At 45.8% G+C, this 16,933-nt stretch overlaps 1 protein-coding gene across 1 annotated transcript; it reads right to left on the bottom strand.

Annotated features, from left to right (window-relative positions):
- Nucleotides 1-3,430: 3,430 nt before the first annotated feature.
- LOC119287413 (expansin-A33-like) lies at nt 3,431-4,872 on the bottom strand. The gene is made up of 2 exons (XM_037566949.1): nt 4,669-4,872; nt 3,431-4,454 (listed from the first exon to the last, which is right to left on the bottom strand). The coding sequence occupies exons 1-2, from the start codon at nt 4,805-4,807 to the stop codon at nt 3,826-3,828; spliced, it is 768 nt and encodes a 255-aa protein (XP_037422846.1). The 5' UTR covers nt 4,808-4,872; the 3' UTR covers nt 3,431-3,825.
- Between the last annotated feature and the right edge of the window lie 12,061 nt (nt 4,873-16,933).

The following is a 16,933-nucleotide window of genomic DNA, read 5'->3' as shown; positions in this document are numbered from 1 at the left end:
AAATACATGTAGACTTTTAAAAAATGCACTTTGAGAACACTTTCCTTGTAGAGATTGAACATTTTCAGGTATATGCTGAACATTTTTGTAAATACACGTTGAACTTGTTAAATGCACATTGCGATTTATTTGAATAGATGGTGAACATTTTCAAACACATATTGAAGATTTTTCATAAAATGGCCTGAACATTCTTTTAAACTTACAAAACATTTGTTAAGTATTAGTTGTTTTCAAAAATATAACAAACATTTGTTGAATGGTTCTAAACATTTCATTTAAAATTGCATGAAATTTTGGTTTACATTGCACAAACATTTTTTTAAATGTCATTAACATTTTTCTGAATGGTAAATAACATTATTTCTAAATTATACAAAAATAGTAATATTTATAGGTTTCTTAAAAAATATCACGATTATTTTTGAAAACATGTGAACTTTTTAAAATCGTCTTGAATTTTTTAGTTGTAGCAAAAAATTCAAAACTACAGGATATTTTTTTACATTGTATAGACATTTTCTTAAATGTCCACAGGTATTTTTGAGACATGTAAACATGTTTTTTAATCTCTCAATTATTTTCAAAAAAATTGCGCGAACAAAGTTTTTACACTGCATGAACATTTTTTTTAAATGCATGATAAACACTTTTAAAAAATTTAGGAAAAATATTTTTAGATTATATGAATTTAGAGTATTTCGAAAATATAAGAAAATAAACAAAAAGTGGTAAACGAACGAACGAAAGAAAGGCAATAATTAACGAATGAATGAAGAAGAAATAAAATGAACGTAACAACGAACGAAACTAACAAAGGAACCAAACCCGACTAGGCCAACATGCTACAGGCTTCCCTTAAGGCGAGGTGAGGTTCTGTAGATAAAGTCTAGTTGGGTGGGCCCAGTTACTCGCTCGCTCGCCTCGTCGTCCTTGGTGTTGCGGCTCTACGGTCACAGGAAAAAGACTGCTGTTCCTCAAAAAGAAAGAAGGGAAAAAGAGTGCTATCGCGTTTTTGTAAAAAAAATAACAATGAAGACAAAAATGCTCATGAATTTTTTTAAACATGAATCTTAAAAAATGTTTACAGATTTATTGTTTTAATGAATTTAAAAATATTTTTCAATTTGACAAAAAACGTTCATGAATTTGAGGAAATTTTTCACAGAAGTTTTCTTTAATTATTTATAAAGTTTCTCACTGTGAAGATTTGGTTGTGGTTTAGAAGCTAGCCAAGATCCAGCTCTTTCCGGCTTGGTTGGGGGAGGGAGGCTCTGAAATCACTAGTTAAGGGCTACTCCTTGCAAAAGTCACTCCCACCTTCTGAGTGGCTGACAAGTGACAAAGGATCTTCCATCAGGTTGGAGTAGAGCCATAGGAGGGTGCGTCGGCCAGTTAGGAACCATAAGCCACCAAATCATGCAGATGGTCAAAGGTGGTAGTAGAGATTGATCCAATAATCCCCGTGCCTCTAGGCGAGGCGACTGTCCTAGTGGAGGGGGGGATGGGAGCGTGTGCTGCTGGCCGACTACCGTGTCGTTCCTACTCGCCATCAACATCGCCTATGACTACAAATATGAGCCTCCCCAACGGTAGTAACGGAGAAATAAAGGGAGAAGGCACATAGCCTACGGTTTCCTTCTCCTTAACTTATAAAGACACACGCGGAATGCAAAGCAGTGACACACTCCCACGGGGATTACGCGGGAAACAGGACAACACGAGGAGCTCTAGCGTAAGAGACGAGGGATAGACTCTCGTCGTGGCTTGGGCTGGGCAACGGCCTAGTGAGAAGGGATCCTTTGGCAATCTCGGATCATCGCAACCTAACCCATCTGGAGGGTTTTGTTCTTCGCTCTTTGACGAATATCCGGCCCAAAGGAGTGGTCGCAAACCGGGGCAACACAGTTCTATGGGTCTCCAAGCCCAGAAATGGCGCCGAACCGTGGACCTCAGAGCGAGCTCATCACGGGAGACACCATGAGAGCTCCATGGCGGACACATGAAGACTCTTAAAGCCAGACCCAGGAAGCCGCACGCTTGGCAAGCCCGGGAACCCCTGAAGTCAGGCTCACGAAGGAAGGCCACAAACAGGAAGAGCCTACATGGGTTCTCTCTCTTAAAGATAAGAAGAATGCAACCCCAAACACGCTTGGGGGCTATTGACGACGTAATACACCGGGAGTGGCCTCTCAGTGAGAAGCCCGGTAGGCAGGCCTGCCTTAGGCCTGAGTGGCCCAGTAAAGGCCCAGCGTGAGCGGAAACCCGGAGACCAGAGATTATCTTGGCATGCAAACCAAGATGGTAGCGACGTTGATATCAGTTGAGACCCGATGTAAACCCTGGCCCTGTCACCTATATAAGGCGGGGCTAGGGGTAGTCATAGGCATTTATAACGTAGACCATACAGTCAGTAGCTATATACATTTTGTCCACTGTAACCCCCTCGCACGAGGTGGTCAGCCATTAATCCAAATCCAAAGAAGGACGTAGGGTGTTACCTCATCATGAGAGCGCGAATTTGGGTAACCCCCTTGTGCAAACTTCCTTCTCGTACTTCTGTCCACATTTGCCATCCTACTGAGGTTATTGGCGGTTTTTCGAACGCTCATCTGGTGAGAAGGGAAGTCCCAACTAGACTTGGAGGTGGCGAGGAGCACGGGCCGCCGAATGGGAGCTCACAACAACATGGTGGGAGCTGAAAACTAGATCTGGGATTTGAAGCTAAGCTGACGTGGGCAGGATAGCACGCGTCGACCAACACACATAGTTGAGAAGTTCGTCACTGCACTCACCCCCTACCCGCACAGGCCTGGACCGACCAGATCTGGCACCCACGCATCTGCCCACACGATGGTGGCTCGTTGGCACCTTGTTGTGTGCAAAAATCCCCGTTTGTATGTTGTGCAGACTAGGAAACCACCTCATCCCTTCCTCGAAAAGCAAGTCGCACGCTCATCGACATTGACCGCCATGGCGTTCGTGTTCACCTCAAGCTCCGCCTACCACCTTCTAGGGTAGGAGCGGCCGCCACCCCGTCATATGTCCAATGGCAGCGGTTCAACGAGGGAGGTGGGGCTGCCCTAGGGTTGCCTCGAGTTGCTTTCCCGGGTGACGACAAGATTAGTTTAGCTCGGTTTGAGATAACTAGTGAAATGGCCCTAGCTATAGTTGGAAGTATGCTCGGAAACTCGCAGGGGCACGCGGGTGAAGGAGCATGCACCTGTCTATCCGCGCCAGCCACCCGATTGCCTCGTGATTCGCAAACTCGATGGATACCGCATTAGGGCACAACAAGTTTTAAGTGTTGGTTCCTGAGACTTTGATTTTTGTCATACCAAGTTTCAGCAGTTGAAACTTAACGATTCGAAATAGATCTCATTCAAAAGCCCTCATCACAAGAATCACAAATATGCAAAGGAAACTTAATTTGGACCTTTGATTCAAAACATATACTTAAAAGACTGAAAACAGCAAACCGAAAGAAAAAAATTGGCTGCGTGACCCCGCCCCTGCGTGCTGCAAATCCGCCCCCGCTATGCCGTCTTCATTCCGTACAGTTTTTCTTTTACAATTCTTATTAGGTGCGCATTGTGTGCTTGCCTGATTATTTGTGAATTAGCTTCAGGTTATTATGTGTAGGTGCAAGAAAGAGTGCCTCTAATCTAAAAGTAAAACACGGACGAATGTGCGGCTGCCAAACACAACTATAGCGAACGCAACAGAGGGCGCCCTACCCTTTGATTTAATACTTGCTATATATACTAATGATAGACGATTAAGCAGTGGCGTCGATGGATCGGTTTGACGATGATCCGCTAGACGCTAGTAGAAGTTGACCCAGGAAGTGTAGGTGGCCCCGAACCACCAGTTGGAGGGCGCGACGTCGCTGGCGGTGGCCTCGCGGCCGTCGTCGAGCCTGACCCTGAAGGAGAGCCTCTGGCCGTTGAGGAAGGCGTTGCTCTGCCAGTTGGCGCCCCAGTTGCGGCTCATGGCGAGCCAGTTGGTGTTGGAGCCCTTGATCCACATCTGGGACACGACCCCGCTGCCGCCGACGTTGGTGACCACCACCAGCTCGAAGTAGTCCCTCCCGGAGATGCCGAAGCGGATGCCGTCGCGCTTCTGGCAGGAGACCCTCCTGTACACGACGGGGACGATGCCGGCCTCGTAGATGGCGATGCTGGTCCAGGCGGGCTGCGACATGTCGAAGTGCACCCGCGGCGGGTTGCACCAGCCGCCGTTGTCGCTGGGGAGCGCCCAGTTGGGCGGGCAGAAGTTGGTGGCGGAGACGGTGATCTGGGTGCCCGGCTTGCACATCCTGCTCCTGCCGGTGTCGCAGTAGATGGTGTAGCACGCGCCGCACATGGCGCCGTCGTTGAACAGCGCCGTGCTCAGCGCCGCGTTGTTGATCCCGTACCCGGAGCTGTACAGGTTGCCGTACCCACACGCGCCTCCTGCATACGTTACATACGATAGAAACATCATCAGATCCACATCAACCAAGAGCTAGCTGACACTTTTCCTTTGGATGACTAGAATAGATCACACGTACACGGTACACTACGTACAAATCTACTCCACTATTTACAATTGCAGAGAGAGAGAGAGAGAGAGAGAGAGAGAGAGAGAGAGAGAGAGAGTAAAGAAGTGAGTGGGAAACTGACTGACCCATGGTGCCGGAGCCGTCGCCGCCCCCGTAGAACGTCGCCGTGGCGGTCGTCCAGTAATACTGGGCGTCGACCCCATGAGAGGCTATTCCACAGAGCACGCTGAGCAGCACTAGTGCTACTGCTGTCTGTTTCTCCATTGGATTGTTGAAGATGACAGACAGAGAGGGAGATAGTACTGCTTGGGCCGAGCAAGTCTTGTAATATGCTGTGCCTTGTGTACTGTGTACCTACTGCACCCTGGGCTTTATAGTATGATGATGAGCATGCATATCCTCTAACTGGTACAGTTGCAGTTGGGTACTCGCGGGTTAACTTAGCCGCCCTCCATCGTTCCTTATTTGACTTTTGGCACATCAAGTTTTTCAAACTAGTAAGATATACATTCCTGACGTGTTCACCATGTTCTTGATGCTCCAAGAAGTTTAACTACGTCTCGACAAATTCCTGCACTGTCAGCGTGCATGTGCCCTAACTGAGATCCACACCGCCGTGCATGTGAGAGAATCATTTGCGCTGAAAAATTCAACCAGAACAAGATGGTGGAAACAAAGAGTCTGACCAAATTTCAGAAAAGTACAATACGTGCAATTCTATTGCAGCTATAGGAGGATATAACGAGATGCTTGAATGTCCTAATCTAATGAAAATCAGCTCCAGCTGTAAATCTCCTTCCGAATGGATCTCAACCTGGATTTCTCCACCGACTTTCGTCGAAATTGGCACCGCCACCACTGGCGTATCACCGTCAAGGTTAGACAATTGTGCTGAAGCTTTAATTATGCCACTAGAATTTTTTTTCATGCACATATCAAAATTAACATGTTTTTGCACATCTCACCGACGTATCACTTATACCTCACCGATGTGAAATTTGCACATCTCAAAATTAATATGTTTTTGCACCACCGCTTGACATCCCGAGAAGCTGCTCACATTAACATCACACAAGGCAAGATCTCGCCACATGAGCCTATGTGCAGTCTACTGTTGTCAGGGTATAGTGCCATGTTCTGATATGTGATTTTACTTGGCTAAACTAACAGTAGGCTAGCTTAGCCTACAATGGGTACATTCCCACTAGGTATGCTACGCACTAGTGTACATTCCGGACGGACAATTATTTCAGTTAGATTGAGACTTGTATGTACACTAAGTCTAACCCTCCTGCAGGTCAATCATGTATTAGTAGTAGACTAGTAGTACTGGATCCATCCACCAATTGATTACTGAGGACTTTGCATTTGTGCTGCGTCGTTGCGGTTAGTTTATCTAGCAACAACATGTAGGGCCCGTGAAGCAAGGGGATCTAGATGGTGATAACATGGCCAATTGGCGCCCAGATTAACTGCAACTCTGAAGCTGACAGAATGACTAGGGTTTAAAATTGGTGATCTTTCGACCGACAGAGAGTGATAAGCTAGCGGTGAGATCCAGAGTGGTAAGTACGGTAGTTAAGATTCCGTATGAACACAGCATTGGGATGGCTTCTCGATCTGTATCAGCGATGGCCACATGGTTTCTGTTTTCCATTTCTTTTTTTTTGTTATATGACTACGGGGTTTACCATCTCACTTTTTTTTTTGAACAGGTGAAGAGGCCAGAAGGACTGGTATTGCATTTTGTCAAAACGGAGGGCCGTACATCTTATAAACAGGGCCCAAAGAAACTGAAAACTACAAAGATGTCCATGGATCTTATGAAATGGACCCCGAAAAGAAAAGGAAAAACGTAATCAGGTCCAAAATGTCCATGGTGGATCCAATCATCACGGGTGCCGGTGCCGGCGATGGACCACTTGGTTCGACGACCTTTGCAGTTGCACCGCATACTCCGTCTAGAAGCAACATTGCCACCCTTTTGGCATCAAGGTAAGGAGGAAAGAACTTTGCCGCTATTCGGCCTAAAGATTTGATAGATCAATGGAAAAAAGTTCGATTGTGATGTGGACCCCAACCTCTAGCTAGACCAAGGGACAACATTGTGGTCGTCGAAAGCTCAGAGCTGACAAGGCGAAGCACCAATTGAACAAGTTGAGAAGGTATCCCTCACATGTAAGTAAAATCCGAACAGACTTACGCATCGCTACGGGCGAGTACATCTTGTCGTAGTCAAGTCCTTGAATTTGTCGAAAATCTTCTGCAACAGGTTGAGATTTGTAGATGTAAACATTTTCATCGGCGTCTGTCTTTTTCTTATAGATCCAGTTACATTCAATAGGTCTAGTGCCATCCAGATTGACTACCAAGTTCCAAACTTGATTCTCGTACATGGATGTTATCTGAGGTTACATGGCATCAAGACATTTTCCACATGTTCATCTTGATCTACCATGAAAATTCCGTCCACATACCCGCGGTAAATCATGAATTTTTCATGTCCTGCGTGGTTCAGCTACACACTTGACCAAAGGGCGAAGTATCTTCATCACATGTAGATGCTTCTGGTTCAGTCGTAGGAGTGGGTTCCGGAACAATTTCTAGCACCTCTATCATTTGGTCTGGTGCTGAAGATTCAGCAATCTCGTTAAGTTGTATTGTTCTCCCACTCATCTGTTTCATAATAAATTATTTCTAGAGAAATACTATGTTCGCTGCGAATGACACTTTGCCTTCGGTTCCATGTTAGAAGTAATACCCAATAGTTGTTGGAATTTAGTCTAGTTTTGGGCCAGCCCAATAGCATTTTCAGAAATTTCTTATAAATCCTAGAGGCCCACTTAGCCCATTCGTGCAAGGCAAGAGGTGGGACTAAAGTTTAGTCCCACATTGCTAGTTTGGTAGGAGTTGGACCTCCTTATAAGGGAGATTGTTTCCCCATATGTATGAGCATGAGAACAAAGAGAGACATACATGTGCTCCTCCGCCATCCGCCGTGCCGCGGGAATGAGCTGAGTTGTTGTCTAATTTTTCGCCACGCACGACATATACGAAAGGTCACACGGGAGCTGAAAAGTTTTACTGTAGTGGGGATTGAATATGAACATTGCACCTTTCGGCTGCTGGTTGTCTGTTTCATCTTCCTCTTCCTCTTTTCCATCACTGCATGTTTGCTTCCTTCTCTTGTGCCTATAAACGAGAGGTCGCACCTCTCTAGAGAGAGACATCAGAATATCATCTTCCTCTCACCACCAAGTTTCTGAGCACTGAGCTACTGCTACGATCTTCCCCATCCCGGCTTGTGGCATGCACCACAGGTTGGGACAATAGGCCTTCGAAACCCCGCCTCTTTGACTCATGCATGGGAGAAGGGTGATAAGATTTTTGGGGAGCGTCCCGCGCGACTACTGACCCTATTCATCACGGACGCCCCGGACGCCGACGACCACTTCTCCAACGATGACTTCTTCCTCGACGTCGACAACCTCTTCCACGACATAGCCGACAAGGACATTGACCCCAAGACCAGTGCTTCTGCCACTGCTCCGCAGGTCTTCGTGTTCTTTCTGTTTAAGATCCTGCCACAGTTTCTTGTTCTAGCCTCTGTTCTACATATGTTCTGTTCTAATTCACATGTGCAGATGTTGTTTGCCTTCACTCTGCTAGATTACATGACTTGTTTCATCTCTACTATAATAGTCATGTTTTATCTACTATAGTTGTTAATAAAATCATATGGTAAATTGCTCATATTTCTAACAATCCAAAAACCTCCTTATTATAGGCAATTACCCTGAGTGGTTTTGCTGCTTCCATGAGACCTCTTATGTTTGAGGGTGTGCACTATAAGAGGTGGCGTGTGAGAGCCGTTCTATGGTTTCAAAGCATGAGCTGCTATGACACCACTCTTAGCAAACCTGAAGAGTTCTTAATCCTCAGCATGAACAAGCTTTTCAGAAAACTGATACCTTGTTTAAGGATGCTCTCTTGAGTGTTCTTGGTGAGAACATAGTGGATGCTTATGCGTCAATTGATAATGGAAAAGATATGTGGGACGCAGTCGAGGCCAAGTTTGGGGTCTTGGATGCTGGCACTAAGTTGTATATCATGGAACAATCCTATGATTACAAGATGACTGATGAGTGCTCCGTGGCTAAGAAAGCTCATGAGATACGGTCATTTGCTAGAGAACTTGAGCACTTCAATTGTATGTTACCGGACAAGTTTGTTGCCAGAGGCATCATCACTAAGCTTCCTCTCTCGTGGAGGAACTTTGCTACCTTTCTGAAGTACAAGAGGCAGGAGTTTTCCATTCCGGATCTCATTGGTACTCTTGATGTGGAAGAAAAGGCGAGAGAAAAATACATACTTGCTCGAGGTATTGAGGGAGGTTCTTGTGCGGATATGGTACAGAAGAGAAACTTCCAACCCCAAAAGTTCAGGAACAAGGGCAAGTTTGATGGTAAAGGGAAGTTTGATGGGAATAACAAGGCTTCGCAGCACACCAACTTCAAGAAGAAGACTGACAAGAAGAAATGAGTTTGTCACGTGTGCGGAGATCCTAATCATTGGGCTCCTAGTTGCCCTAACCGTTATGACAAGCGTCAACATGGGAAAGGCGGCAACACCACTAATGTTGTCATTGGGGTCATGGACATGAAGGATGTTTGGTATGGTATATTTCCCACTATTTTTTCAGTATGTCATTCTCCAGATTGGTTGATTGACACGGGTGCTAATATACATGTATGTGGTGACATTTCCATGTTTTCTTCTTATCAGACCGCAGTGACTTCCATCATGATGATGGGCAACGGTTCAGGTGCTTCTGTTAGTGGTGTTGGCATGGTCAATCTGAAGTTTACTTCGGGGAATATCGTGCGGCTGAAGAACATGCATTATGTCCCCTCCGTCAATAAAAATCTTGTTAGCGGGTCTCTTCTCTGTAGAGATGGCTACAAGCTTGTCTTTGAGTCCATTAAATTTGTAGTCTCCAAGTATGGAACTTTTGCTGGTAAAGGTTATGAATCAGGAGGCTTGTTCAAACTATCTTTGTTAGATGTTTGTAATAAAGTTGTTAATCATATTTGCAAAAATAGTGAATCAAATGTCTGTCATTCACGTCTCTGTCCTGTTAACTTTGGTTGCATGACGTGGTTAGCCAAGTTGAACTTAATCCCTAATTTCACCCTTGTTAAGGGATCTAAGTGTCAATTTTGTGTGCAAGCTAAACAACCTCATAAGTCGCATACGAATGCAGAAACAAGAAATCTTGCACCACTTGAACTCATACATTCAGATCTTTGTGAAATGAATAGTGTTTTGACAAAAGTTGAAAAGAAATATTTCATGATCTATGTTAATTTATGACTCCACTAGATACTGTCAAGTGTATCTTTTGAGATCAAAAGATGAGGCTTTGAAATTTTTCAAGATCTATAAAGCTGAAGTAGAAAGGCAACTTGATCGTAAAATCAAGAGGCTTAGGTCCGATCATGGTGGAGAGTATTTTTCCAATGAATTTGATTCTTTTTGTGTGGAACATGGTATAGTCCATGAGAGGACGCCTCCCTATCCACGTTAGTCAAATGGGGTATCCGAAAGAAAGAACCGTACTCTAATTAATTTGGCTAACACAATGTTAGACACATCGGGTCTCTTCAAGGCATGGTGGGGGAGGCGATATTAACTGCATGTTGATACCTCTCCAATGTATCTATAATTTTTTATTGTTCTGTGCTGTTATATTATCATTCTTGGATGTTTTACAATCATTTTATAGCAACTTTATATCATTTTTTGGTACTAACATATTAACATAGTGCCCAATGCCAGTTGTTGTTTTTGCTTGTTTTTTACTTCGCAGAAAACCAATACCAAACGGAGTCCAAACGTAGTGAAACTTTTTGGAGATTTTTTTCTAGGCTAGAAGACACAAGATGGGTCAAAGAAGTACCAAAAGGGTGCCCCGAGGGGGGCACAACCCACCTGGGTGCGCCTAGGGGCCTAGCGTGCCCTGGTGGGTTGTGCCCACCTTGGTGGCCTCCCGCATCGCCTCTTCGCCCTATAAATTCTCAAATATTCCAGAAAACCCTAGGGGAGTCGACAAAAACACAATTCCAGCCGCCACAAGTTCCAGAACCACGAGATCCAATCTAGACACCATCACGGAGGGGTTCATCATCCTCATTGGTGCCTCTCCGATGATGCGTGAGTATTTCATTGTAGGCCTACGGGTCTGTAGGCAGTAGCTAGATGGCTTCTTCTCTCTTTTTGATTCTCAATACAATGGTCTCTTGGTGATGTATTTGATGTAACTCTTTTTGCGGTGTGTTTGTTGGGATCCGATAAACTTTGCATTTATGATCAGATCTATTTTATCCATAAAAGTTATTTGGGGTTTGATCTCTTATATGCATTGTCGGTGTCAAAACCGTTGGATCTCGGGTAGGGGGTCCCGAATTGTGCGTCTAGGCGGATGGTAATAGGAGGCAGGGGACACGATGTTTACCCAGGTTCGGGCCCTCTTGATGGAGGTAAAACCCTACATCCTGCTTGATTGTTCTTGATGATATGAGTAGTACAAGAGTTGATCTACCACGAGATCAGAGAGGCTAAACCCTAGAAGCTAGCCTATGGTATGATTGTATGTTGTCCTACGGATTAAAACCCTCCGGTTATATAGACACCGGAGGGGGCTAGGGTTACATGGCGTCGGTTACAAGGAAGGAGATCCACATATCCGTATTGCCAAGCTTGCCTTCCACGCCAAGGAGAGTCCCATCCAGACACGGGACGAAGTCTTCAATCTTGTATCTTCATAGTCCAACATTCCGGCCAAAGGATATAGTCCGGCTGTCCGGATACCCCCTAATCCAGGACTCCCTCACTAGCCCCTGAACCATACTTCAATGACGATGAGTCCGGCGCGCAGATTGTTTTTGGCATTGCAAGGCGGGTTCCTCCTCCGAATACTTCATAGAAGATTTTGAACATGAGGATCGTGTCCGGCTCTGCAAAACAAATTCCACATTCCACCGTAGAGGGAATAATATTTCCAAAAATCTAATCTGCTGACGTACCCCGTAGCGTGACATCACACCACAGCCAAGTCTTTATTCGAATCGTTTTTCATAACCTATCTCAGCGTGTTTCGCGAGGCGGTTTCCTTGGCACATCTTGTCGAAGCAGAGATCGTGTCCCCTTATTACGGGATTCCCATCAATACGGACGTGGGTAACCCAACCGCGCCATCAATTACGGCGCTTGGGGGATAAGCGAGTTTTACCAGGCTGGTGGGGGCGCATAGTTTTGTCCGCCCTTATAAAGGGATAAGGTTTCACATTTTTCTACCCATGCCTTCTTCCTCCTTGCTCATCCATTATCGCGCACTCGAGCTCCAGCGCCCAAGTCCACATCCTTCTCCCCAACTCTCCCCAAACATGTCCGGAGCGGGAGGCAAGTGGATGGTCTCCTCCGTCACGGAGCGACACATCAAAAAACAACATGGGGCCGGATACTTAGCCGCGGATATCGCGCACCGGCTGCCAGCCGCGGGGCAGATCGTCCCTACCCCGGAACCTCACGAAAGGGTGGTTTTCCTCCCCCACTTCGTCCGCGGCCTTATGTTCTATTATGGCTGGACTTTCATGATCTGGCCCCGAATTTCATCCTCAACATCTCGGCGTTCATCGTCGTGTGCGAGGCTTTCCTACGCATCCGGCCCCACTTCGGCCTGTGGCTGAAGACCTTCAATATCAAGCCGAAGGTAGTAGGTGGCCAACAAGCAGAATGCGATGGAGCCATGGTGGGCAAAATGCACAACGTTACATGGCTCGAGGGCTCCTTCGTGGAGACCATAAAGGGGTGGCAATCGGGGTGGTTCTGTTGGGGAACGTAGCAGAATTTTAAAATTTTCTATGCATCACCAAGATCAATCTATGGAGTCATCTAGCAACGAGGGAAAGGGGAGTGCATCTACATACCCTTGTAGATCGCAAGCGGAAGCGTTCAAGAGAACAGGGTTGATGGAGTCGTACTCGTCGTGATCCAAATCACCGATGACCAAGTGCCGAACGGATGACACCTCCGCGTTCAACACACGTACGGTTGAGAAGACGTCTCCTCCTTCTTGATCCAGCAAGGGGAAGGAGAGGTTGATGGAGATCCAGCAGCACGACGGCATGGTGGTGGAAGCAACGGTGATCTCGGCAGGGCTTCGCCAAGCTCCAACGAGAGAGAGAGAGAGGTGTTACGAGGGGAGAGGGAGGCGCCAAGGGCTTGGGTGCGGCTGCCCTCCCTCCCCCCCACTATATATAGGACACCTAAGGGGGGCGCCAGCCCTAGGAGATCCAATCTCCAAGGGGCGCGACAGCCAAGGGGGGACTTGCCCCCCAAGTCAGGTGGGGCGCCCCCCACCCCTAGGGTTTCCAACCCTAGGCGCAGGGGAGGCCCATGGGGGGCGCACCAGCCCACCAGGGGCTGGTTCCCCTCCCACTTCAGCCCATGGGGCCCTCCGAGATAGGTGGCCCCACCCGGTGGACCCCCAGGACCCTTCCAGTGGTCCCGGTTCAATACCGATTACCCCCGAAACTTTCCCAATGGCTGAAACTGGACTTCCTATATATAAATCTTCACCTCCGGACCATTATGGAACTCCTCGTGACGTCAGGGATCTCATCCGGGACTCCAAACAACTTTCGGGTTACCGCATACTAATATCTCTACAACCCTAGTGTCACCGAACCTTAAGTGTGTAGACCCTACGGGTTTGGGAGACATGCAGACATGACCGAGACGACTCTCCGGTCAATAACCAACAGCGGGATCTGGATACCCATGTTAGCTCCCACATGTTCCACGATGATCTCATCGGATGAACCATGATGTCAAGGATTCAATTAATCCCGTGTTTAATTCCCTTTGTCAATCGGTACGTTACTTGCCTGAGATTCGATCGTCGGTATCCCAATACCTCGTTCAATCTCGTTACCGGCAAGTCACTTTACTCGTACCGTAATGCATGATCCCATGACCAAAAACTTGGTCACATTGAGCTCATTGTGATGATGCATTACCAAGTGGGCCCAGAGATACCTCTTTGTCATACGGTGTGACAAATCCTAGTCTCGATCCGTGTCAACCCAACAGATACTTTCGGGGATACCTGTAGTATACCTTTATAGTCACCCAGTTACATTGTGAAGTTTGGTACACCCAAAGCACTCCTATGGCATCCGGGAGTTACACGATCTTATGGTCTAAGGAAATGATACTTGACATTGGAAAAGCTCTAGCAAACGAACTACACGATATTGTGCTATGCTTAGGATTGGGTCTTGTCCATCACATCATTCTCCTAATGATGTGATCCCGTTATCAATGACATCCAATGTCCATAGTCAGGAAACCATGACTATCTATTGATGAACGAGCTAGTTAACTAGAGGCTCACTAGGGACATGTTATGGTCTATGTATTCACACATGTATTATGATTTCCGGGTAACACAATTATAGCATGAATAACATACAATTATCATGAACAAGGAAATATAATAATAATCATTTTATTATTGCCTCTGGGGCATATTTCCAACAGTCTCCCACTTGCACTAGAGTCAATAATCTAGTTACATTGTGATGAATCAAACACCCATAGAGTTCTGGTGTTGATCATGTTTTGCTCGCGGAAGAGGTTTACTCAACGGATCTGCGACATTCAGATCCGTATGTACTTTGCAAATACCTATGTCTCCATCTTGAACATTTTCACGAATGGAGTTGAAGTGACGCTTGATGTGCCTGGTCTTCTTGCGAAACCTGGGCTCCTTGGCAAGGGCAATAGCTCCAGTGTTGTCACAGAAGCGAGTGATCGGCCCCGATGCATTGGGTATGACTCCTAGGTCGGTGATGAACTCCTTCATCCAGATTGCTTCATGCGCTGCCTCCGAGGCTGCCATGTACTCCGCTTCACATGTAGACCCCGCCACGACGCTTTGCTTGCAACTGCACCAACTTACTGCCCCACCATTCAAAATATACACGTATCCGATTTGTGACTTAGAGTCATCCAGATCTGTGTCGAAGCTAGCGTCGACGTAACCCTTTACGACGAGCTCCTCGTCACCTCCATATACGAGAAACATATCCTTAGTCCTTTGCAGGTACTTCAGGATGTTCTTGACCGCTGTCCAGTGTTCCATGCCGGGATTACTTTGGTACCTTCCTACCAAACTTACGGCAAGGTTTACATCAGGTCTGGTACACAGCATGGCATACATGATAGACCCTATGGCTGAGGCATAGGGGACGACACTCATCTTTTCTCTATCTTTGGCTGTGGTCGGACATTGAGCTGAGCTCAATTTCACACCTTGCAACACAGGCAAGAACCCCTTCTTGGACTGATCCATATTGAACTTCTTCAATATCTTATCAAGGTATGTGCTTTGTGAAAGACCTATGAGGCGTCTCGATCTATCTCTATAGATCTTGATGCCTAATATGTAAGCAGCTTCTCCAAGGTCTATCATTGAAAAACACTTATTCAAGTAGACCTTAATACTGTCCAAAAGTTCTATATCATTTCCCATCAAAAGTATGTCATCCACATATAATATGAGAAATGCTACAGAGCTCCCACTCACTTTCTTGTAAACGCAGTCTTCTCCATAAGTCTGCATAAACCCAAACGCTTTGATCATTTCTTCAAAGTGAATGTTCCAACTCCGAGATGCTTGCACCAGCCCATAGATGGAGCGCTGGAGCTTGCATACCTTGCTAGCATTCTTAGGATCGACAAAACCTTCCAGTTGCATCATATACAATTCTTCCTTAAGAAAACCATTAAGGAATGTCGTTTTGACGTCCATTTTGCCATATCTCATAATCATAGTATGCGGCAATTGCTAACATGATTCGGACGGACTTCAGCTTCGCTACGGGTGAGAAGGTCTCATCGTAGTCAACCCCTTGAACTTGTCGATAACCCTTAGCGACAAGTCGAGCCTTATAGATGGTAACATTACCATCAGCGTCTGTCTTCTTCTTAAAGATCCATTTATTCTCTATCGCTCGCCGATCATCGGGTAAGTCTGTCAAAGTCCGTACTTTGTTTTTATACATGGATCCTATCTCGGATTGCATGGCTTCAAGCCATTTGTTGGAATCTGGGTCCGCCATTGCTTCTTCATAGTTCGAAGGTTCACCGTTGTCTAACAACATGATTTCCAGGACAGGGTTGCCTTACCATTCTGGTGTGGAATGTGTCCTTGTGGACCTTCAAAGTCCAGTAGCAACTTGATCCGAAGTACCTTGATCATCATAATTAACTTCATCTCTAGTCGGTGCAGGCACCACAGGAACATCTTCCTGAGCTGCGCTACTTTCTGGTTCAAGAGGCAGTACTTCATCGAGTTCTACTTTCCTCCCACTTACTTCTCTCAAGAGAAACTCTTTCTCCAGAAAGGACCCGTTCTTGGCAACAAAGATCTTGCCTTCGAATCTGAGGTAGAAGGTATACCCAATGGTTTCCTTAGGGTATCCTATGAAGACACGTTTTTCCGACTTGGGTTCGAGCTCTTCAGGTTGAAGTTTCTTGACATAAGCATCGCATCCCCAAACTTTTAGAAATGACAGCTTAGGTTTCTTCCCAAACCATAATTCATACGATGATCGCACCATATCCAATAGAGTGCGATTACGACGTTCGGACACACCATTACGCTGAGGCGTTCCAGCCAACGTGAGTTGTGAAACGATTCCACATTTCCTTAAGTGCGTACCAAATCCGTGACTTAAATATTCTCCCCCACGATCTGATCGTAAGAATTTTATCTTTCGGTCACGTTGATTCTCTACCTCATTCTGAAATTCCTTGAACTTTTCAAAGGTCTCAGACTTGTGTTTCATCAAATAGACATACCCATATCTACTTAAGTCATCAGTGAGAGTGAGAACATAATGATAGCCACCGCGAGCCTCAACGCTCATTGGACCGCACACATCAGTATGTATAATTTCCAATAAGTTGGTTGCTCGCTCCATTGTTCCGGAGAATGGAGTGTTGGTCATTTTACCCATGAGGCATGGTTCGCACGTGTCAAATGATTCGAAATCAAGAGACTCCAAAAGTCCATCTGTATGGAGCTTCTTCATGCGTTTGACACCGATGTGACCAAGGCGGCAGTGCCACAGATATGTGGGACTATCATTATCAATCTTACATCTTTTGGTATTCACACTATGAATATGTGTAACATCACGTTCGAGATTCATTAAGAATAAACCATTGACCAGCGGGGCATGACCATAAAACATATCTCTCATATAAATAGAACAACCATTATTCTCGGATTTAAATGAGTAGCCATCTCGTATTAAACGA

The sequence above is a fragment of the Triticum dicoccoides genome, chromosome 4A (genome assembly GCF_002162155.2).
Source record: "Triticum dicoccoides isolate Atlit2015 ecotype Zavitan chromosome 4A, WEW_v2.0, whole genome shotgun sequence".
In the NCBI taxonomy this organism is placed as follows: Eukaryota; Viridiplantae; Streptophyta; class Magnoliopsida; order Poales; family Poaceae; genus Triticum; species Triticum dicoccoides.
This window is presented reverse-complemented; position numbering and strand designations above follow the sequence as displayed.